We start from the raw sequence: 23,809 nt of genomic DNA, 5'->3' as shown, positions 1-23,809 counted from the left end.
GCATCTCGCTGCGCAGTGACGAAGACGACAACAACAAAACACAGCAGTGTTAGCCTGCTGTTGGAATAACATTAGCTTGTGTTACACAACTCCAGAGGAAGGGGTCGATGTCAACAGGAATATTCATTAATTTACACAAAGAACAATATGAGCAGTTGTATTACAAATGACACATATCTGCCTTGAATCAAGGCTGTATGTTGGTGTAGGAGTGTAAATATTAAGCAAGCAAGGTTGCTATTTTCAGCTAATGCGAGGTAATGGTAGCTAGCCTTTATGCATAACGGTAGCTAGCTATCTGAACTCTACCAGTAAGCTATATGAAGTTATGCTAGCTCGCTAAAGGAGAGGATGCGATTTATCAAGCGAAGGTAAGAGCGACTCAAATTTTCCGTAGTCAATTGTGCATAATCGTGATGGAAAATATTGTAACGTTGACATGTGATTGACCCGTCAGATCAACTCCATTAGTCCTCCAGAAAGCGGAGTAAAATGTATCTAGTGGTAGCGTAACTGTTACCTAGCTTGCGAATGGTTACCCTCCTTTGCTAGACCTAGTATTCTGACAGATATTGTGCAGTAAGTTAGCGGTAACGTTATTGACGTCCAGCAGCTGCTCTGTTGCTAGCTGATTGTTTTTTATTTTATTTTTTTAAGGTTAGCACATATGTTAGCTTAGTCGGCTTTTGCTTTAACTCGTATCTCCAACTTTTGGTGGTTATCGACTGGAGTCGGATTTATATTTGATTAATAACTTACAAGTATTAAAATGTTACTTGCGTATCATGTCATTCGCTAGCTAGTTGTCCTACTAGCTAATGTTAACGTTACACCAGCTGTCTTGCGTTATGCTAGAATTGATATGATAGCTAAGTGCTAACTGGCTAATTAGTTAAACGTATGGGATGCGTCTGGGCCCCATCTAGACAGGGCACCTAAACAAAGGCGTGACATTAAGGTATCACACACACCGTTGTCGTCAGTAATACCAGATTAATCGGGCATAAACAGCTACTTATAAGCTTTGTCCCGTTGGCTATGTAGGTGTAACGTTAGGCTTCCCAGGTGTTGCACATGATGCAATCCATCACACTGACCGCTAACGTTAACGCTAAAATTACTGTATCTTTGCCCGTTGTAAATTGACTAGCTAGCCCGTGAAAGCGAGGCCCTGTACTTCACAATTTTGCTTTAACAGGCGCAACCATTAGGTCTGGACTACATGGTCAAACATCAGCTAGAACCTCATTTCGATACGGTTCTTTCGTCCTTTTCTTGACAACCCTTGACTAATATTAATGTGAGCGAAAATGTAGAGCCTAAATTGCATCCACATGAAGAAAGTATCCAAGCTTCAACGTACATAAGCAAGCCTGTAGTGACTAGTCTGTTTTATTTTTTATCCCGAGGTAAAAACGGCTGGTTGGCTGCCGTCCACGGTATGTTTACAAAGCATGTAGCTAGCTGTGCCGTGGCTAACTCCGCTATCATAGCTTGCTACATTTGCTAGCTGGCTAGCTCCCAACATGACTCAGCCTGAATATTCTGTTGTTGTCTTATACATAACTGTGTGTTATTAGATGTACATGTCCTCTGCTATTGCCGAATGAAGCACGTAGTTATGAGTGTTAGGTGTGGTTGCCTGTCAGATCGAGCCAGACGACGCCTTGAACTCTTTCAGTGGTGCCAGTCACAGTTTAGCTAGACCATGGCCTATTTATGTTACTGTAACACCCAAAGTAGTAATCACCTGACAACAATGTCTTGAAATTGTGTTTAATATTTAATAAACTAAAGTTGCAACACGGTGACATCACCCGTAGAAATGTAAAAACCTTTGAAACGCAAATGAAAGTGAGTTAGTAACAATGCCATTTTCTCCTCAGAAATGCAGAGTGATTTTAACAACTGACATTTGATGTTCAACTGTGGTCTGCTATTGGTGTCAAGACTACATTGGCAGCAAGTCTAGGTGGGGTTCAGTTACATCAAACAGTTAATTTATATGAACAATACTGCCATAGGCCACTGAGTTGGAGAAACTTTGTAAAAGGATATTGACAAACAGTGGTTAACAAAATGTGTAATTAGCATTGACTGTGGTTCTTATTATTTGACTTTTCCTTATGTGCCTAAGCATGCGTTTCCCTACTCCATAGGACTAAATGAACCAGGAAGGCAGAACTACAGTTTTGGAAAATTCAACATGAAGTTGTATGTGTTCCAAGTCAACAATGGAAGCACACTTACTTTTGATACTGAACTTGCCGTCCAAACGTAAGTTTATTTATTGGGTACCAGTAGGGAGGGAGGTGAATAGTTGAGCTTAAGTATTTAATTCACAGTGCTCTTTCTACATCTTTGTCATTATCTGTTATATGTTTATAATGCACAGGTATAAGATTAGAGGATGTCATGTCTTGTCCTTTGTAAGATATACCAGCACTATACATTCCAAGGAAATGGTTTTCTGCTGTTTGGGTCAAAGCCTATTAATTGTTCTATGTCTGTCCACATCTCTTGTTACAGAATTTCAGTAATCAAAAATCTGAACTTTATGTATTTATGTCTTTGCAGGGTGGCTGATCTCAAACATGCCATCCAGGTTAAATACAAGATTGCAACTCAGCACCAGGTCCTGGTGGTCAATGGAGGGGAGTGCATGGTTGCAGATCGACGGGTCTGCAGCTACAGTGCCGGCACTGTGAGTGCTTACAATAAGGCTGTGTTTTGTTCCATCTCAAGGATCCTGGATAATCTCATCCAGAGTTGTGCTTGTCTGTTTTGTCTGAATAAGGGAACAGGGACTGCTACTGCCTGTTTAATTTGGTTGTTGTCGATGGTGCTTTGAGACATGGAAAGTTAATTTAATTGTTAATGGAGACTGTATTTCGGGTTTGGTTTTCTGGCTTACATAAAGTGTAGTCAGGAAAAATGTGTTGGCAAGTGTCTGCGGTAGGGCATTAATTGCAGTCACAATTACTCCGATCATTTTCATTCTTTAAAATAATAAAATGCAACTCCTATTTTCCCCTATCATGTATTTGAGATGTGAATATGCCTGATTCAGCCGATAGCTCAAAGTCAAAGTCAGCTTTATTGTCAATTTCTTCACATGTTCCAGACATACAAAGAGATCGAAATTACGTTTCTCACTATCCCACGGTGAAGACAAGACATATTTTACCAATTTAAGTCCACAGACAAACATAACATTCAAGTAAACAAAAAAGTAAGTAAATAAGAGGGCACATATAATAATGAAAAAAGCTGACGCCTTACTATGGTCATTAATGATGAGTTTAGGCATGTGTCTGCAGCTGTTATCGACCCATAAATAACCATCACCGAAGAATGCAGTGAAGGTAGACAGACAGACCTGCTGAAAGACAGTAATCTAGCACCAGGAACGTACAGCTGGTATTTTGCAGATCATTCAGGTTATTCTAAATAATTTAGCTTCTATTCCAGAACAATGATGAAGGTTATTTCACCCCATATTGCTGTGGTGGCAGAACAATAAAATAGTTTTGTCCCTCAGCATGAAATATCAGATTAATTTACTGCTAGTCAGGATGTTGAAGCCTCTACTTGAACTTTTGTTTTCAAACTGTCAAAAGATGATGCCTAGCTTTTCATGCTCTGCAAAAGTAATGCTGTTTATTAGAGACAAATAATATACCCACTGATGATAATTGGCTAGCTGTGTCTCATTAGTTCCTCAGGATTTTTTTTTATTTGTCCTGTTTCTACTGAGGGCGGCATGTAAATTGCAGTTGAGCTGGTGGCCCTGTTATGAAATGATGTCAAATGTTCTGGCCGCACACATAAGGCATAATATAGGCATGTTTAGAATGATATATAGCATTTTGTGCCTCAAACATCTGAGGTGATTTGTTGGGCATGTTTTAATGCTTTCGCTAATCAAATGATTCAATGAGCATTCAATGAGAATGGTCCTTTTATATTTGAAAGTGCTATTAGTTGAATAATTATTTTTTGTTGAAGCAGAAGCCTAAATGTATTACTCACATTATGATTGGAAATGATATACTTGTTAATACTATTATTTTGTATTGCCATCAGTGTCAGGTAAGCTACCTTCTTCCTAGACATTCATGGCGTAGAATTCAAAAAGAAGCTAAAGTGACAGTGTTTGAGTTTGATACACTGGAGGCTATCCAGATGGCAGTGGTGTTTGCTCTGTCCCTCTGGAGATAATCGGGGTTCCTAGCCAGATGCTTGGCATTAACCTCCACTGGGAGCCTGCTTGGCAGTTGGTGGCCATTACCTCAGCTCACAGCTATATGAAATACACGAGAGTAGAGACTGGCATAGTTATCTCATTCATAGGGAAATCGAAATGTGCCGTGTTCAAGATCAGGTTATCACTGCTCTGGATAATGTGTCCGTAGCGCATGTTTTGTACATATTGCGCGTTAAGACCCCAGTGACTGCATCTGTATGAATGAGGTTGAACAGGACCAATTAGACCAGTAGCTGATATGTCATTACTCTGAAGCACTTTTGGAAATGGTTTGATTTTGTTAGTCAATGCCTGACATAAGTTAAGTAATATTCAAGACATTTAAATACACATTTTCTATGTTGTGTCTAATAAGCTATTTTTAACACTCTTTTTCTTCTTGACAGGATACCAACCCCATATTCCTGTTCAATAAGGAGATGATTTTATGTGACCGTGCCCCTACCATTCCCAAGACAACCTTCTCTATTGAGAACGAAATGGAGCTGAAAGTGGAGGAGTCCCTTATGATGCCAGCAGTCTTTCACACCGTTGCCTCACGAACACAACTCGCAGTGGTGAGCTCTTTCTCTGACCATCTGACCATCCATCTTTTTAAATGTGTAGGGATGTTATAACACGTAGACCTTTGGTAAACTATGTTAATCTACCAAAGCCACCTAATGGCTATGATTTTGTTTATTCAAACATTGTCGTTTCACTGACAGCTTAGAATATTTTGATGTTGCTCTGTTTTTAACAGGAAATGTATGAAGTTGCCAAGAAACTTTGCTCCTTCTGTGAGCGCCTGGTTCATGATGAACATCTGCAACACCAAGGCTGGGCTGCCATTATGGCCAACCTGGATGACTGTACGCTGTCCTATCAAAAACTACTATTGAAGTTTGACTCAGCCTACATGAACTATCAGCAAGACTTTGAGGACATCAAAATAAAACTTACCAAGTAAGTGACTCTCAGTATTTCCCCTAGAATATATTCATGCCACCTTAGTGACAATCTACCCCCATCCCCCTCCACCCACACACATAGTTTGGACAGTATCTGGGAATATTTGACATGATGCCATGATGACGTGATATGAAACCATTGAAGAATCTTACCTTAAATTTGTATGGTCTGTAGACTGGGGACGGCTGTATCAGTCATGGCCAAGATTCCTCTGCTGGAGTGCTTGACCCGCCACAGCTACCGCGAGAGCCTGGAGAAGTCCAGCTCTCCCGTGCAGAGGCCCGACGAGGAGGATGAGGATCGCTCGGCCCAGTCGGTCACGCCCAGCGCTGCCGACACACTTAGGAAGAGCCACGAACTGCCCCCTGCCTTCGGCGCCATGGGCGGAGCTTCTCTCCAGGCTGCTGACGCCCCCCGCGGCGATGGCAATATGACTGACAGCAGTGAGCTGAAGGCAGCACTGCAGGAGGCGGATTCGCCCGAAAAGGCAGCCTGCACCGGGATCTCCTTTAATGTCACCCTCCTGGACTGGATCAACGTCCAGGACCGACCTAATGACGTAGAGTCCGTGGTGCGGAAGTGCTTTGATTCCATCAACAGGGTAAGAGCCTTCCTTTTCTGGTTCCATCATGGATGAACTGCACACCAGTTTCTAGTGTTATTATGGTTATTATATTAATATTAGTATAAGGAAATTACTTAAATTATGGCTGGACATTTTCTATAAGGTCTGGTCTATACTTTCTGCTAAAGTCTGTTCATATGCTGATTGTCTGAAGTGAAGCTATTTTTTCACAGTTATTTTGTGTTTTATCATATGATGACTGTAACAAAGGAAGGTGTTTATTTTGACCCCTAAACAGTGAACAATGGAGAAACAGTAATCCTCTTTTCTTCAAGGACATTATTTAAAATTTTGTCAGATCTTTGAGAGAGGACAGTTTAAGTGTGGAGGTTATGCAAATGTTTGAGATGCAGATGATCTTTCAGGGGTAATGGCAGCAAACAGCAGTTCTAAAAGAGTTGTAGCTAAGCTGTCAAGGCTAATTTAAGCAGACTCCTGTTTGATATGAATAGTAGACTGTATTAGTGACTTTGTGTTATCAATGGAACAAGTATTTACCAAACCAGCCTGTGGAATTGAAATTTCAATTTCCCTTTCACTTGCGTGAATAGTTTACCTCTAAATGCCCCAGAACCTTTTCAGAGGCCATGCTGAGCTGCAGCCCAAGCCTTATCATTCACCTGCAGATATCTTCACTGAAACTCGCCTCAGAAAGGGGCTGGCCCATATCATACTGGAGAATGAAAAGTAGAGCAGTATTGCATACTTTCGTTGTCAAGGTTTTGTAAGTCTAACCATTACCTCAAATACTTAAGCCACCCCAGTATCAACTTGACGTGTGTGTATGTGTGTGTGTTTAAACTCTACAGTTGGACCCACGTATCATTCAGCCATTCTTAGGTGATTGCCGGGACACCATTGCCAAACTTGATAATCAGAACATGAAGGCCATCAAGGGACTGGAGGACAGACTGTATGCCCTTGACCAAATGATTGCAAGCTGTAAAAAGTTAGTCAATGAACAGAAGGAACTTGCTCAGGTAAGGAAATGTAGTACTCTCCAAAAGACCCCCACCCCCTGTTTCTGTCACTCTTAAGAGTTCTTCACTCAAGTCTATAAAAGTCATCATCATAGTTTTACAAGGGAATTTATATTGTGCACCTACTTTAATTTAATGTGAAAGCAATGCAAGTTATAGCCTATTTGTAATGCAAGAGACTACACAATATTAAATGGCAAATGTCAGGTGGACAACATTTTTAATTAATCTTAGTTAATATGTAGATAAATCAGTGAAGATATTTTTGAAATCGTTACTCTAAATGCACTATGACGACATTTACAGCCATTTCTGTCAAGATCACATTTCAAAACGCAACTGAGTGATGACATCTTAAAAGGGAAGAAAGTACTATCAGGTTGTCAGGTTAAATTTGTAATTAAGATTAATACAAAATACTTTTTTGAATGTCCTCTGCCTCAAAACTCTCCATATTTTCATACAGTATATATTTACATAGTACTTTCTTGGCACGACTCCCTTTTATGATGTCATCACTCATTTGTGTTTTGAAATGCTGTCGTGGTGCATTAACAGTAATAATTTAAAAAAATTGTTAACCTGACATCTGCCCTTTAAGCATTGACATGATGATCGTAATCAAATCGAATTGAATTGTGAGACCAGTGAATATTCACATCTCTAATAGCTTACCATCCATATGTAACTGCATTGGCTCAGAGGGCTCATTGTTGCTTTTCTCTGTGCAGAAGATATGATCCCAGAGTGCTGCCTAACAGCATAACTAGAATTAAGAATTAACTATATGTATCTCCAATTCTAGGGAGTTTTTCCTCGCCCCTGTTACTCATGGGCTTTCTCTAAATGTTTTAACACTCTGTAAAGGGCCATGAGACTTGTAATGTTTGGCGCTCTATAAGTGAAATTAAATTGAAATTGAAATTAAGAAATCCAATATGAGAGAAAAAGGTAGGCTTGACCTGCCATTGTTTGGGTATCCTAGCTCAACACATTTTATGAATGCTGAGCCTGAATGAGTAGATGTGGCTAGGTCAAGATAGGTGGAAGTAATTCAGGATAGATGTGCATGGCTTTCCTTTCCTTTTCCTAAGATTTCACAATTGGAATAAAAAAGACACAGAAATAGCCTTACTCAAACTGTCGAGCAACAGATTTTGCTGGAGAATAACAAGGAAGCGAAGTATTTAAATTTTTTTCAAGTTAAAACACCGTTGGAAGCTGGCTGAACCACTAAGGCACCAGAATTCACACTAGAATTAACCAAGCCTGGCTGTTATCTTATATACCATTGTTTTGGTGAAACCTAGTCAAGGCTAAATTCATCCAATATAGCCTGGGTAAATCCAATACCTAGCTTTTATGAAATAGCCCTTTGACTAGTTAAGTCCATGCAACATGAACGGAATACTGAATATTGCCATATAATGTAGTTTGCTATAACATTGCGAGAAAGCTGTACTTGATTGTCAATCCAGTACAGCAGTACCAGCAGTAAAATCATGGTCAGACAGGTAAATTCAGAAGTGGAAGACAAGTATAAATTATTCACTTGTGAAAAGTATACCTTACTACCTGTAATTATCAGGCCCTGTTAAAGGCAACTCACTTACATAGGCACAGTTGCTGTGGTGTGTGCACGTGTTCTGCCTCCGATTTCTACAAGCTACTGGACGCTGTGTTTGGCTTGTGCCAGATGGTATCTGGGAATAAGTATCTGGAAAGCTATTAGGACAAATTTCTCCCTCCCAGCTCTAAACACATTACAGGAAGTACAATTACAACAATTATTACAGTTCTAACAAAGATTCTAAAGTTAACCGTCTCTGGTGCTATGGTAGTCGAATGTTAAATGTGTGTTTAGAGACCTGACATGTGGCTCAAACATCAGGTATTGACTTACAGCACTCAGGTCAAGTCACTTACAGCTGTCACCTGCTTTACTTCATTCCTGTCAGTGGACACTGGTGTCTTCTCAGAATGGTCATCAAAGTTATCTTCCTCCCTCCCCCCAGGGATTTCTGGCCAATCAGAAGAGGGCTGAAAACCTGAAGGACACCTCTGTGCTGCCTGACCTGTGTCTGAGTCATGCAAACCAGCTAATGATCATGCTGACCAACCACAGGAAGCTGCTGGATATCAAACAGAAGTGCACCACTGCCAAACAGGAACTCGCTAACAACTTACAAGTCCGTCTTAAGTAGGTTCCCCACTCAGATCAGTCCATGGATGTGTGATGCACTTCAGTGGTGTTGAAAGTTTTGGTGTTGTGTAGCATTAAAGCAGCGCTATGGAGTTTTAGTCTAAACTAGTGAGCTGGTTATCTAAAAGCTATGAACTTTGCGAACCCAACCTGGTCTTATTGGCACTGCTAGAAATGTGCTAACACAACAGGAAATATAGCTAACATTGTCATGTTGTGAAAGGTTTTTTCTCTTTGTTACGATATTCCCACCCGAAACACAGAACTGCATATACAGTAAGTGCATATCCTGGGTAGCTGATGGAAACAAAATGTCTTTATCTTTCCGTCACATAACCACATACAATGGAACTCGTAGTAATTTCTTGAAAACTGAGCTAATAGCCATGTTAGCTCATGTTAATAGCCGTGTTAGTCATGTATTGCCATGCTGTTCATACCACAGTGTCAGCTGGCCTACAGCAGCCTCACCAGTGTCACAGATGCCTCAATAGTGAGCGATGATGTGCTTTAAAAATCATGTTGCAACATGCTAACTGTTTCACCTGTAGCGTTTTGCCTTACTGAACTCGGTGCGCCCTGTGTGCGTTTGGTTGTGTGTGGTAGGTGGTGCTGCTACGTGATGCTGCACGCGGACCAGGACGGGGAGAAGCTTCAGGCGCTGTTGAGGCTGTTGACTGAGCTGCTGGAGAGAGTGCGCGTGGTGGACGCGCTCAGCACCGTCCCCCAGATGTACTGCCTGGCCGTGGTGGAGGTGGTCAGGAGGAAGATGTTCATCAGACACTACAGAGCGGTCAGTGGCCATAGAGATAAAACACGATCTCCAAGGCAATACCTAAGCCTTCAAGTTTTTAAAAAAAATACCTCCTCTTGCCCTTTACATTTTACATGTTGTTACTTGTGATTTCAGTGGCACTATTTACTTCAGCTTTTAAAGCACACCCATGTTTTTCTGTGCCCGTGCATGTTTTGTTTTATCATTCTGTCAGGTCGGTTTGAATTTTGTAAAGGAGTCCTGTGTTTGAGAGAGGTGATGATGGAAGATTTAAACAAAGCTCATTAAATAGGCACCATTATATGGCTAAGGAAATAGTCCATTAAAATGATCTCACCTCTAACAACTCCAGTCACGGATGATCTATGGAACATAAAGGTCATCATAGAATTCAGAAGTTGACCAATTTTGAATGATGTACAGTGAATTTTAAAGCTGCCATCGGCCATTAGTCTGTGGTCACTGGTGTTTTTAGGTGTAGTTACTTGTTAATGTGAGTTTTACTTAGTCATTTTTGTATTCATAAATAAACATAAATAAACTTCCTTGTATTCTTCTCCCCCTCCCAGTGGGCCAATGCACTTGTGAAGGATGGGAAACGATTCTATGAAGCTGAGAAAGCCAAAAGGGAAACCTTTGGGAAGTTATTCAGTAAGTGCTCCATTTCATTCTCTTGTCACTTCATGCCTTGTTTATTGTCTTAAAACTGCCATGATTCATAATATGATATAGCTTTGTTTTCTATTTTTTTACATTTGCTGTGATTTCTTTCCCAGGGAAGTCATTTCTTAGAAATCGTTTGTTTCGGGGACTTGATTCATGGCCTCCGTTGTCTTTTTGCGTGAGTATTATTATTATTATTGTTGTTGTTGTTGTTGTTGTTGTTGTTATTAAGATAATACATGCCTACAGTACATGTGTAAGTGTACAAATGCTGATACATTTACATATGTGCATGTCGATAGGTACAATAGTCTTGTAACGACAAATCAATGCCCTGCTTAAGCTGTGACTGGGTTTTTACTCCTTGCTATTCAGACTCGAAAGCCTCGCAAGTTTGACTTTGAGCTTCCAGACATCTCTCTTGAGGACCTGCAGTATCTAAAGTCTTGCTGTCCTGTCGAGGTTCAGCCTTTCCTCAGGTAGGACACCACATTTTGATTCCCTTAATATGTTTCTGCAGGCTGCAGTCTGATGAAGGTTTTTAAACTGCTGTTTGTCTATAAAGAAATTGTCATCGCATTCAGAACAATCAAAACATTGCAAAACTTCAGAGGTTTCCTCACAACACCTAAACACTTCATCTAAACCATCTCCAATCTTGTCTTAGACTTGCTCCTGTTCCTCCCTCCAGGGTTCCTACACTTTGCGACTTTGAGCCTTTGAATCAGCATGTTCAGATGCTTCATCAGTTGGTCCAGGCTGCGCAAAGTGTAGATGAGATGTCTCAAACCATCACTGACTTACTAAGCGAACAAAGGGTGAGGAGTGCAACTTACTTTTTTATTTATTTCGGGAGAATAGCAGATACATGTGTTATTCCATCCATCCAGAAGACAGTACACAGACTGGCACTTCACAACGGATAGTAGCAGTTCTGAGCCTGTTGCAGTAGAAAGCTAAGACTCTGAAAGCAATTAAAATGGGATAGCATAGCACTCCAAGTAAGAATCTATGGTTCTATTTCCTCATAAATCTTTCCTCATAAATCTCTCCCCCTCTCAGGCTTCCTGCAGTCAGAGTGGTCAGAGGTCATCCTCACAGTTCCCCCGGTCAGAAAGCACAACAGGGACGACGCCTACCTCCTCCAAATCACTATCCTCCCTCACCATCCCACCCCCCACCTGCCAGGCCCTGCCCGTCCCTGCACCCCTCGAAGACCTGTCCCCCGACAGCATCGATGCCCACACCTTTGACTTCGAGACCATCGGGCACCCCAGCATGGACCCCGTCCTGCAGCAAGGCTCCCTGGACCTGGACTCCCTGGCCGAGAGCCCTGAGTCGGACTTCATGTCGGCGGTGAACGAGTTTGTGATCGAGGAGAACCTGTCGTCACCCAACCCCATCAGCGACCCCACCAGCCCCGACATGATGGTGGAGTCGCTCTACTCGTCGGTCATCAACGCCATCGACAGCAAGCGCATTCTGGACACCACCACGCTGGAGCGGGAGAACTCGCGGATGGCCGCGCTGCGCCTGTGCACTGACCGTTACCGGGCGGCGGCTGAGGAGTCCCAGAGCGGCCTGCGGAGCGTCCGGGACGACCTGCACCACTTCCGCGGCCTGGTTGCCCGCGAGCAGCGGGACTTCAGCTTCGCCCTCAAGACGGTGACGGTGGAGGTGCGTGAGGCGGTCAGCCGCCTGCGGCTGTGCCACGAGGAGGAGGTCCGCGAGAGCCACCGCAGCGAGCTGGACGACCTGAGGCACGAGCACGAACGGCAGGTGCAGGCTCTCACCGAGGAGCTGGAGGCCAACCGCGGCATCGTGCGCGACGTCCAGCGGGCCATGCTGGAGCTGGAGGGCCGCATGGAGCGCAAGGAGAAGGAGATCGCCCAGCTGGAAGGAGATCGGGAGCGGGCATCTGAGGAGCTCCGCGCCTCCCACCAGCAGAGCCTCCAGGAGCTGGAGCGCCAGCTCTTGGAGCGGGCTGAGGAGATCAAAGCGGCCCGGTCCTCCCGAGATGAGCTGGCCGGCCAGCTGAAAGCTCTTCAGCAGGACGCAGATCACTGGCGGGAGGAGGCGCGCCAGGAGATGCAGGAGGCAGAGCGGGAGCACTTGCGGGAGCTGGAGGAGGCCCTGGGCCAGCGGCACAGTGCCGCCCTGGAGGCCGAGCGGCAGGAGAAACGAGACGCTCTGGAGCGCCTGGCCCAGGAGCACCAGGCCGCGCTGCAGGGCCAGCAGGAGCTTCATGGCCGGCAGCTGGAGGAGCGGGCAGAGCGCCTCCGGGAACTGGAGGAGCGCGTGCAGGAGCTGGCCGACGCCCGCTGCAAGCTGGAGGTGGAGATGGCGCTCAAGGAGGCCGAGACGGAGGATGCGCGACTCCAGGGCGAGGAGGCGCGTGCCCGACGCGAGGAGGAGCTGGAGGCGCGCGTGGAGGCGCAGGCTAGGGAGTTGCAGCGGCAGGCCGAGGAGCTGGAGCGGCGACTGCAGAAGCGCAACGAGGAGCAAGAGCTGGGCCTGGCCGAGCTGCGCGCTCTCCTGCGCCGCGAGAAGGACCACTGCATCTCGGAGCTGGTGGAGCGCCACGAGGAGGAGCTGACCGCCCAGCGGCAGGCGGCTGACGAGGCCCGGCGCGAGGCCGACCTCCGGGCCCAGGCGCTGCGGGATGAGCGGGACGAACAGGCGGAGGCGCTGAGGGCGGACGCCGAGGAGCGGGAGCGGCAGCTGGAGGCGCAGCTCGGTGACCTGCAGGCGGAGAACGCGCTCCTAGCCGAGCGGTGCGAGCACGGGCAGCAGCAGGAGACGGAGGAGAGGGCCGAGGCCGTCAGGGCGGCACTGGCCGATGCCTTAAGAGACTTTGAACTCCAGAAGGAGGAGCTGGAGAAGAGACTGTTAGAAAAAATACAAGTACTTGAAAACCAGCTCCAAGAGAGACAATCCTCTGCCAGGTCAGTAACCATCGGAAGAGTCTTATTTCAGATGTGATTAAAAAGGAAAGGCTGAGGAGTGCATACTCGCTGTGCTGGTGAACAGATGGGTATATAACACACTGGAGACTATATAGCATCACAAGTATTCTTACAGAGAGTATTAGGTATGGATAATGAGTGCCAATATTAGCCTGAGAAGTTGCAGTAAAGAAGATAACCGTAAGTTATCTGTTAATACAGACTCTGTACTTCTGTCTCAGCTGTTTTGACATGCATGAATGGACAATTGCAGGGCAAACAAGCACGCTGTAAGCTGCTTTGGATGAAAAGATCTTGTAAATGACTCACTTTTAATATGAATGCCCACTTCTGTTTGTGTAAAGGCCCATTGTGCCTCATTTGTGCGTAGACATAGGCATGCTTAGGCTGTGTGTGTGTACACATGAATGCATAATTTTCACATTATGTCAAAAAGTCAGTCAGCTAAATGCCACAGTGTCAACATAACACAATGTCATTTTTTATCAGGGAGTTATATCTCACCATTTTTTGTTCTCTTTCTGTGTATGTCATACACTAATCATTCTTGTTGGGTTTTTTTTTTTTGTCTGATGGTTCCATGGCCTGTTTCTTGTTCTCCCAGGGTGTCATTCTCAGAGGAGCCATCGGAGGGCAGCAGAGAGCTGACTGGAGCAGCAGTGTCTCTGGACACGGGTCTGCAGGAGCAGCTCCACGAGAAGCTGAGGGAGGAGAATGCAGACCTGCTGGCCAGACTGGAGCAGCTCGAGCACCGCAAGAACGAGGAGATTCAGAACCTGAAGACCTCGCTCATCGCAGAACAGCAGGTGGGCTCAAGGGGGGGGGGGGGGGGGGATTAGGGGAAGGCCAGGACTCTACACTAACATTTTTTTCCAGGAGCACTTGTGCGCCCAAGTTAAAAGATTTAGGAGCACAGACAAAAATTTGGGCGCACAGTCAGTTCTGTACTTAACTTACACATAATCTAACATTATACTGCAGCTAACAGTTAAACATGCCAGTGCCCCAATTGCGAATATTAAGAATGACTGACAACATTTAGGCTACAGGAAACAGGATTTTAAAGATCAGTGCCTACTTTATTTTCAGTCTGTTCTATTTTCCTACATTTTGTTAATGTAAAATAATATAATACATTGCCATATTTGCATTTAGCCTGTATATCAAGTATCCTGCCAAATGTAGGCTAATTTATTTATTTGTGAATCCATCTGTAGCTAATCCAAATATGCCCATGGTGACCTATCTGACTGCATACTGCCTAATACTACTACTAAAACAGTCCATTTTCTCTTCCACAAAACCCAACATAGGCTAATCAAGGATATATGTTTTATACTTTCAGTTTTTATTTGAAATATCTGCATTGATGGGGGCAGTAGGCAAATGTTAGGCCTACTTTTGTTTTGCACTTACACACACTCGGTGTAAACAAACAAGCATGCGTGGAAGCCTGGAGTTGTCAGTAGCGTTCTACCTTTGAATAAAATGGGAGTATTACGGGAGGCTACTTTTGTCCCGGTTCGCTACAGCTATATTTTGCATATTGCAGCCAATACGTCAACTGGGCTTAAAGGCATGTTAGGTTACCTTTCCTTCTCTCACTGCATTCTCAGAATCTCATCCTGTTCCTCCTATATCCAATGAATTCGGTGGATAGAAGAACTAATTTCTTCAATCTTTGCATCTTGGCTGGCTGGTCTAACTTTCCGCTTTTTCTGCGCACTCTTGGATTTGATAGAAGCGACTACTAGCGAGTCACAACGCAAAACTGCTAACGTTTATGGGAGGTGTAGTTTTTTATGCTGCATTCGCGACGTGATTCTATGGTCTGCACCAGTAATGTTTCTCGATGTTGCGGTGTATTTTGTAGACAAACATTGACATGGTTAGAAGTCATTCACACCAGTGCGCCTAAATATTTTTTTGCACTCGCACGGCATCATTTTTACTCGCATGTGCGAATGTGAAACGGGCGCACTGTAGAGCCCTGGAAGGGAAACACCACTGCTGCGGTCACAGTCTTAAGCAAATTGACTCCTTTCACAGTCTTAAGCAAATTGTGCCAGCCAGTTTACAAAATCAAAAGATAAAATACAATATTCAGATTTATTGTGCAGCCAGTTTACAAAATCAAAAGATAAAATACAATATTCAGATTTAAATTGTCAGAAAGGTCATTGCTCAAAGAGATGGTGCTAGAAAATGCTTTCGCTGGACCTCACTGTGTTTTAACACTGAATGCCTGAACATTCAAAGGTTGCATAGTGTAGCACCTGCATTTAGAGCTCCAGGAGATGGAGGTCAAGGTCAAGGTTCTTTATTTGCCATTTGTGCATAAACCAGCAGTTCAGAGGTGATCATTTGTGCGTCTCTCCTCAGACAAATTTCAACACTGTTCTGACGCGCGAGAAACTGAAGAAAGAACAGATCATCAACGAGCTGACGGAGAAGCTCCGGAAAGTCACCCAGCAGCAGGAGAAAGACAAAGGTCAGTGAAATGTTTAGAGCGGTGACGTGAGGAGAGGTGGGGAAATGTTCTCCCTGTCCTGTGGCGCTGACCGTTATGGGCTTTGCTGTGCTGCTGGCAGGCCTGATCGAGACGCTGTCGGAGGACCGCGCCTCCGTGCTGCAGGAGAAGAAGCACCTGGAGGAGGAGCTGAACCGACTGCGCAGCGGCTTGCTCGTCTCCTCGACCTTCTTCAGCCCCGTCGTGGGCGCGGCCTCCTCCAGCCAGAGTCCTGTGGAACCCGCCGGTGCCGTGGGCGGAGAGATGCCCCTCGTCCTCCAGGAACCCGACCCAGAGAGGCTGGCCTCGGTCGCCTGTCTCCGAGACGACGAGAGGGTGGACTCTGCCGTGGATGCTAGCATGATGGCCACACAGTAAGCAAAGCACATCCTGCCCCACCCCACCTCACTCCACCTCACTGCCTACCAGAAATTCCTCCCCTCTCCCCTCTATTTGTGAGTGTTGGAGGGAGGCAAGGAAGGCTGGAACCTTGAATGAATGAGAAATAAAATACCAGTTTTTAATCTTGATGCATGGTGAATTTATGGCGCTTACCTATACTACTGTATATACTGTATAATGATTTACCAATGAGGTACAATGCTAGGAAATGGCCAGTCAAAGAATGACATTCAAAAGCAAAATACAAAACTCAAGCACTTCCAAAAACTTCCAATATAATTCTATCAAGGTGCATCTGTTTGAAACCTTTATTTATCACAGTAATGTTCAACCTTCATTGTTTAAAATGTCAACAGTATTCCCACTTAATATCATAAAATCATATCAAAATGTTCATTCCAAATATTCCAAAATAACCATTGAAGCAACTATTAAAAATAACAGTTGAAGCAGCCATTGATAAACTCTGAGTGACCCTTAGCATGCACCTGTGCAGCCTTTAAACAGATGGATTTCAGATTCAGGTGTTTTAGTAAGCATGCGCGCCAGGCCCTGTTTCAGATGAGGCTCAGCGTACGGTCAAAGACACCAGGCAGGTTAGTTGAGGGGTGCCCTAAACGTTCTGTCGACCAGTTGGAGAGACCAAATGACAGACAGAAAGAGGGAGAGACAGACAGGCAAGGATAACACTGTGTGAGTAATTTGGCCTTCACATCACATTGTGTTTTGTTAGGGGCATGACTGCTCTTGTGAATGACTTCAGGTTTTTCTGTTTCAGTGATAATCCATTGCTACTGTCAGAGGAGAAGCAACGGATCCTCATATTAGAACGGGTAAGCTGAAAACCACTGAATACTGGGGTCACGGAATTATCATGCAACAAAAATTCTGTTTCATTTTTCCAGGTTCAAACTAGTATTACAAGTAAGACTGGCAGTTGATACAGTAGCTATTGTTTAGGTTAAGGTGCATTTCATGGATTGTTTTGTTTTTTTTAATCAGTGATTGTATAAAGTCATCTTACAAGACCAGTTTTACAATGTGATCTGTTATGGGGCCCATATTTGTATTGTCTTGTGTCTTGCCATGATCTCTGTAATGATTAATAATTATTATGTAATACCTGAGCAGTCCTTGAAGGTGTTTTTTTATCTGTCTTGTCAGACTTTGCACATGAAGGAGGAAGAGAACAAGAGGCTGAGTCAGAGACTGGTAAACACACGTTTGATCTCCTCACAGCAAACCTCATTGCAGCACACTTTAACACAATGTTAGAATGTATGCCTTGCTGACGTTTTTTCAACATCGGTTGATCGGTTGCCCTATGTCGTCATTTTACAATGGCTGACCAGTGTGTCAAAAGTGATGAAAAGGGTCACCTGCTTTCCTGCGTGGTGCATCAAAGTTGCATTGTGCAACACCAGGCCCTGAAGATGTGCAGTGGCAATGGCAGACTTACTATTATAAGCCAGTGTACTATTGAAAACAACAATTTGAAGGTTCTAGAAGGAAACACATTCTGTTGCTTTACTGGAGCACCTTGATAGCGCCCACTGGCACTGTACTGTAGCAGGCTAAAGCTAAACCACCAGTTAGATCTGTCACCTGCTGCCTACCACTCTCACCGTGTGCTGATACTGGCACGTGTGGATTTAACAAACAGACAGCTAATACAAAGTCATGCCCATTGCAACATGCATACTGAGTGATCCATCTCTGTTTATGAACAGTCTAAATATCTTAACACCTCTGTGATTCTTGGTAGCGTTTTACAAACAAAGCCTTACCAAAGGTATAGCAAGCCCAGCTCTCCCTAAGCTCGGCTCTGTCATTACTGGTTTAATGTCTTCTTCAAAAGAGAATTATCTTAAGAAGACCCTCAAGGTAGGAATAGCAAATTGCTTGTCGCCAGAGAGGGAAAGCACAGAGTTATCAATGGCAGTTAATTAGTACACAAGGCCGTTTCATGTAATTCAATTAGGTTCCCCCGTGGACCATTTTCTCCTCAGATAGGTTTAATCTGCTAATGAGAGCAGCAGTTGCCAGTTTATTTACAGTAGAACCATGTGAGACGCAGGTGAGCTTTCTGATGAGCTGAGCTCCTTTGTTGTGTGTTAATCACATAGCATGAGAAACAAATATGCTGGGAATTTAGTAGGTGCAAAACCCACAATCAGCACAGGAGAAATAAAATGAAAATAAATCCATCCAAGTAGTGTCTGTCTTTAAGCACCATCTCAATTTGACCAGCTTTTAGTATTAAAAGACACTTTAGGTTGGCACTTCAGATTATGTAGTAATTTATTTTGCTCTCAAAAGTGAGGGGTTCGATTTCCTCAGAAATGACCCAGGATAATTTGCATTAGTCCTAGCAGGCCCAAACCCAGGCACCAGTGGAAAACATCATCAACATAAACACTTTTATATATACCGGTAAACACATTTCATATTTATAGTTTTTTTGTGTTGGATGAACTTGATAAGACTACAAATCTGTAAATACAGCGCCCTCTGCATCTATTGGCACCACTGGTAATATTGTAAAACAGGTATTTAAAAAATCATCTTTTAGTGATTTATCGTAATCTTACAATGAAAACAATGAGGAAAAATTCAGCCTTGAAGGGAAGCAACTTCATATTGAGAAAAAAACATTCTATAAATATTTGAACCAAAAACGCACGTGCCACAATTATTGGCATCCATACAAAACCTTGGCACTAAATTTAACAGGAGCTTTTTTCCATTTATATTTAACTTCTTTAAGTTAATCAGAGTGTCGGTGAACTTTCAGCTGTAATCCATGACTTCCCTTTTCACTTAGATAGATAGATACTTTATTGATCCCCAGGGGAAATTCAAGAAAGTGATAGGTAGTGATACAGATGTCAAATCCCCTAGTCATTCATACGAAGACAAGAGAATACGCTAAATTCAAATAAAAGGAAAGTGTTTTGACCTTTTGTAAATCAGGGAATGTCTAAAAAAACTAGGAACTTTACAGTAATGAAAAGGTTCCCATCAACTGGAAATGTGCCAAACTTGCTGGGACAAAGACCCATGTTTATCTTGTCCCCAGACACAGGGAGGAGGATGGTAGAGATACAGAAAAAAGGTATCTTTTTGGGGTCACCAAGTCTCCAAATAAATCTTCAAAAGTGACCTTCGTGCTAATAGATAATTTATAGGGCATGCCAGGTAAACACCTTGCCTGTCATTTCATTACCAACGTAAATGGCAGGAGTTACTGAATGCTACAGTGACTTTGTATGAAATCGTGGTCTATTGTCAATGAAAGGAAAATTGCATTTTTCCAACACTCTTGGCCTTGGCATAAATACAAGAATGACTATACTAAAAGAACCCCATGCCTACTGATAATTATGGTGGAGTGTCTGTGATAAAGTGGGCTGTTTTTACTCCAAAGGCCCCATCATGGACTGTCAAGAAAAACCTGAACATTTGCAAAAAAAATCTGGAGAGATTTTGTAAAGAGCAATGGTCTCACTTCCCTTGCTTTGTGTTCTCCAACTTTATTGGTTGTCATGGGAGAAGATTATGACCTATGAAGAGAGCACGGAAGCAGCATAGTCCACAGCTAGAGCATGCCATTCAAACACCAGAGGAGAGGGGACAAGTGGCTGTTCTGTAAATGCACATAGTGTCCTCATATTATCCACACATCTGGCAACAGACATGCAATATATTTCTCAAGGTTCTTTAGGGTTGTTTAAAACCTGCATAGTATAGTATAGAGATTTGTCTCGCACTTAAGCATCATGTGTGAAAAATATTACCAAGAAGGGGAAAACGGGCAGCACATGTAGATGTGGACTTGCACAATGAAATGGAGGCATTGCCACTGCATCATGGATCTCTCTGATAAGCCATAAATCATTTGTAACATATAACCCTGCATCCTGTTGCACGGCAACAGTGCACTTGTAAGCCTGCCAGGGGTGCGTATCCCCAAAAGCATAGTGGCTAACTACGATGCATCTTCCCGTGGTAGAGTCATTGCCAAATCTGAGTTGACAGTATTTGAGTCACACGTTACAGATAGCTTACGTTAACGATACAGAAATACGGTGTTGATATTTGGTTGTATTTCGGTCACATTATTAGTAAAAGCTAACAAATATGCTCTTTTTTTTTAATTTTCCAACATTAGAAACGTGATATGTGACGATATGAAGCTTGAGTGTTTGTACATGCGTAACTCAAATTTACGGACTCACATTTTGCAGTGACACTACCAAGGTAGTTGCTATCATAGTTAGCTACCAAGGCAGTTGCTATCATAGTTAGCTACCAAGGTAGTTGCTATCATAATTAGCAACTATGCTTTTGGGAAACGGTCCCCTGGATGTGTGCTGGACTATGTTAGTATAGTATTTGCCACTAGATGGCAGAGCTGTCAAGCCCAGTTGCGGCCTGTTCATCATGTTTAAGTCTGTGCTCATGTGAAACCATCCTCATGTTTACTCAAAAGCTACTCCTGACCTTGTCTGTAAACTAGAGCTTAAGCATTGTGTTATGGCTGTTGACCTTGTTACATAAATATTTTGTCTTTATTTCAGATGTCTCAGAGCATGTCGTCGGTGTCTTCAAGACATTCAGAGAAGATTGCTATTCGAGAGTAAGCATTCTGGGGCTTATGATCTTATCTTTTGTTGTGCTGAATATCATAGATAGGGGTATGATCATTCACACACTTAATTTACCATCAATTCATTTTTCTAGTTTCCAGGTAGGAGACTTGGTGCTGATCATCTTGGACGAGCGCCATGACAACTACGTCCTCTTTACCGTGGGTCCGACGCTCTACTTCCTCCACTCAGAGTCCCTCAATGCACTGGACCTCAAACCAGGTTTGTTTGTTTTTTCTCGCTTTCTTTCTCTTTCTTTCTTTCTTTCTCTCTCTCTCTCTCTCTCTCTCTCTCTCTCTCTCTCTCTCTTCTCAAGTTTTTAGTTAATAATGTAACCTCCGGTGAAGGATGCTGGTCATGTCCAATGAGAGAACCAGGGCCTCAAATTGCCACATGATGGAAATACACCATCCTCCCCACCATCATAGTGGATCATACACGTCATTTAGAATTCTTTGATTCCAAAAGCTTTTTCTATATAAATAGCTTTGTACTTGTAGGAGCACTTGTGAATCAAAGCTCCAGGGTCAACTAGTGGAACATAACTTGGAACTTGCAACAAAGGGAGGTCTGGACTCCCTCTGTATTTTTTTTTATTTTTATCTTTAGTACTTTTTAGTGTTGAAAAGAGTGAGGAAAAATAAAGGAAAGAAATAAAAATGACCGCTTTAAAAATGAGAGAATGAACACTCTAGAGGAGACATCAGGAGAGCATTAACTTGCTGGGGTTGTCACATGTTGCCATTTGCGATATGATCTATCTGGCAGCATTGCAATCAATCAACATGTTCAATGTTGTGATCTTCCAGCATGGAAGCAAAAGTGTCTGTCAGAGCTCGCACTTGCTACCCACGTAAGGGAGCGGTGCTGTTCGCTGAGGTCACAGGAAGAGACCTCACCAGCTCCTGGGCACTCTTGTCATGTCTACATGGTTGTCTGCTTTATGTACAAAGTCAATTCAGCGAGAAGAAGACATGTCATCTGCATATGGAAAAGCCGAATTAGCCCCAGTCCAGGCTTTATTTTATTTTTTCTTTGGTGGGAAGGGAGTTTAAACTGTGCCATAGAGGACGTGTTCCAAGGAATACTTACAGAACACATCCTGGAGGTCCTTTAGTCACGATCTGATGCAATATGCTGAAACACATTTGGAACGTTTGCTGTCCTTTCATTTGAAATTACTCACTTAGCATTCTTAACTGCTCTTAAACATTTGTGTAACAAGTGAGAAAGGGGAAATGGTGTTCATTCATTTGGTTTGTTTTTATGCTTTCTGTGGGTGCGAGTAGAGCAATTTTTGATTGTAGCTTTGTCACAGCAGTGGGTGCCTCTAGAAGACCTTGGGTTCTTGGAAAAGTTATGGAAAAGGAGTACTGTCAAGCAAAGAAGGTAAAGTATGGCTACACTTAATGCTGTACACTCAGCATATGCATTGCAGTCACAAATTATTGTGTAAGCCAAACAAACCTGCACATAAAAAAAGGACTTTTGTTGATACAGTGTTTAAAAGTTTCTGAAATATTTGTAAAATATTTTAAAATTCAAGAATTATTTCAGTTGGAATTGTTTCTTGGTTTATGTCTACCTAAATGTTCTGAACGTGTCTGTGATTCTGCATGTATTATTTAATTGTTTAGCTTGATTTAGGTCTGAAAGCTTATTTTAACAAGCCACATTGTCCTTCTCTTTTAGGCTCAGAATCGGTTCAAAGTTCCTCTCGGCACCAAATTCTACAGAGTGAAAGCAGTGCCATGGAACAAGAAAGTGTAGTATCAAGTTGTGAGATATTGTATATGTTTATAATGCCTACATTGAAAACAAAAACAAGACAAAAAAAACAGTTTTGCATCATTTATGATTCTCATCAGCGAAGGAAAAGAAATCAGCACCTGGAAAGACATCGTCATAATCATGAGAGTTTTTGCTCTCAATTGCAAGACCCCGTATTTCCCTCTCTCGATCTCTTTTTTTTTTTTTTTAATCCGGACGATTTGTAAATTGTGGACCAAATAACTTTACCAGGGCATGCCCTACACATATTGGCCAAAAAGCCATCATACCTGTCTGTACAATTAACTAAAAGTATTTGGATGTTATATATTAGTTCACATCATTATTCGCATATGTCCATATTTGTGGAAAATACTGTATCATAATCAGCCTAATTACTTTGTAAGGTTCTGAAAGTATACATTTATTATAAATGTCTATGGAGGAATGTTCATGGCATGCATATAGATATTATATTTTCTTTAATTTACTTATCCTGATATGTGTCTTGGTGGGAAATATAGGTTATATGCTGTTTGTTACTCACAGTATGACCCTCTGTCGATAATTAAATTAAAATTGTACTTTGTTTTGCCGGACAAGCTGCCTTGCGCAGTGGTCAACACAATCCCTCAAATGCACTTTCAGAAAAGAGAAACAAACAACTAATGCTTTTGTTGATACAAAAGGGAAGAAACAGTGCTGTTGAAAAGAAGAAAAAAAAAGAAAAAAACTAGTGATGACGGCACATTACTTCCCACTATTAGAGAACATTGACATGTAGAAAGGATGTATTTAATGTTTGTGGCTGTGTGTTATTACTGGATTGAACATGCCATTGTACATTACTCATCAAATCACACGCGTAACAAAAGAGAAAATGACTGTATTGTAAAAGAATTTAGAGTTTTCAAACAATAAAGGTTTGATCCAAACGCATTCTAAGCGGAAGGTGCTTACAGCAGTACAGTTCCACACCAGAGTGTGCTTATTGCCAGTGGTGCTCCATTCACTTTCTAACATTTGAAAATAAATCCCATAAACTTCAA

At 42.8% G+C, this 23,809-nt stretch overlaps 1 protein-coding gene across 6 annotated transcripts; it reads left to right on the top strand.

Annotated features, from left to right (window-relative positions):
- Positions 1-23,809, top strand: rb1cc1 (RB1-inducible coiled-coil 1). 6 transcript variants are annotated; one of them, XM_042092294.1, is made up of 25 exons: positions 1-371; positions 1,410-1,439; positions 1,887-1,972; positions 2,160-2,277; positions 2,578-2,704; positions 4,654-4,824; positions 5,010-5,212; positions 5,393-5,819; positions 6,653-6,823; positions 8,839-9,023; positions 9,633-9,819; positions 10,371-10,452; positions 10,578-10,642; positions 10,840-10,943; positions 11,132-11,282; positions 11,527-13,409; positions 14,035-14,236; positions 15,813-15,921; positions 16,022-16,313; positions 17,105-17,174; positions 17,506-17,553; positions 20,922-20,980; positions 21,085-21,212; positions 22,309-22,379; positions 22,683-23,809. In XM_042092294.1, exons 4-25 carry the CDS (start codon positions 2,207-2,209, stop codon positions 22,758-22,760), a joined length of 4,884 nt encoding a protein of 1,627 aa, XP_041948228.1. In that variant the 5' UTR covers positions 1-371; positions 1,410-1,439; positions 1,887-1,972; positions 2,160-2,206; the 3' UTR covers positions 22,761-23,809. The 6 variants fall into 6 exon arrangements, with proteins under 6 accessions (XP_041948228.1, XP_041948253.1, XP_041948235.1 ...); XM_042092319.1 differs by lacking the exon at positions 1,410-1,439 and having other exon boundaries at positions 11,156-11,282; XM_042092301.1 differs by lacking the exon at positions 1,410-1,439 and having other exon boundaries at positions 22,312-22,379.

Source organism: Alosa sapidissima, chromosome 1 (assembly GCF_018492685.1).
Source record: "Alosa sapidissima isolate fAloSap1 chromosome 1, fAloSap1.pri, whole genome shotgun sequence".
NCBI classification, from domain to species: Eukaryota; Metazoa; Chordata; class Actinopteri; order Clupeiformes; family Clupeidae; genus Alosa; species Alosa sapidissima.
This window is presented reverse-complemented; position numbering and strand designations above follow the sequence as displayed.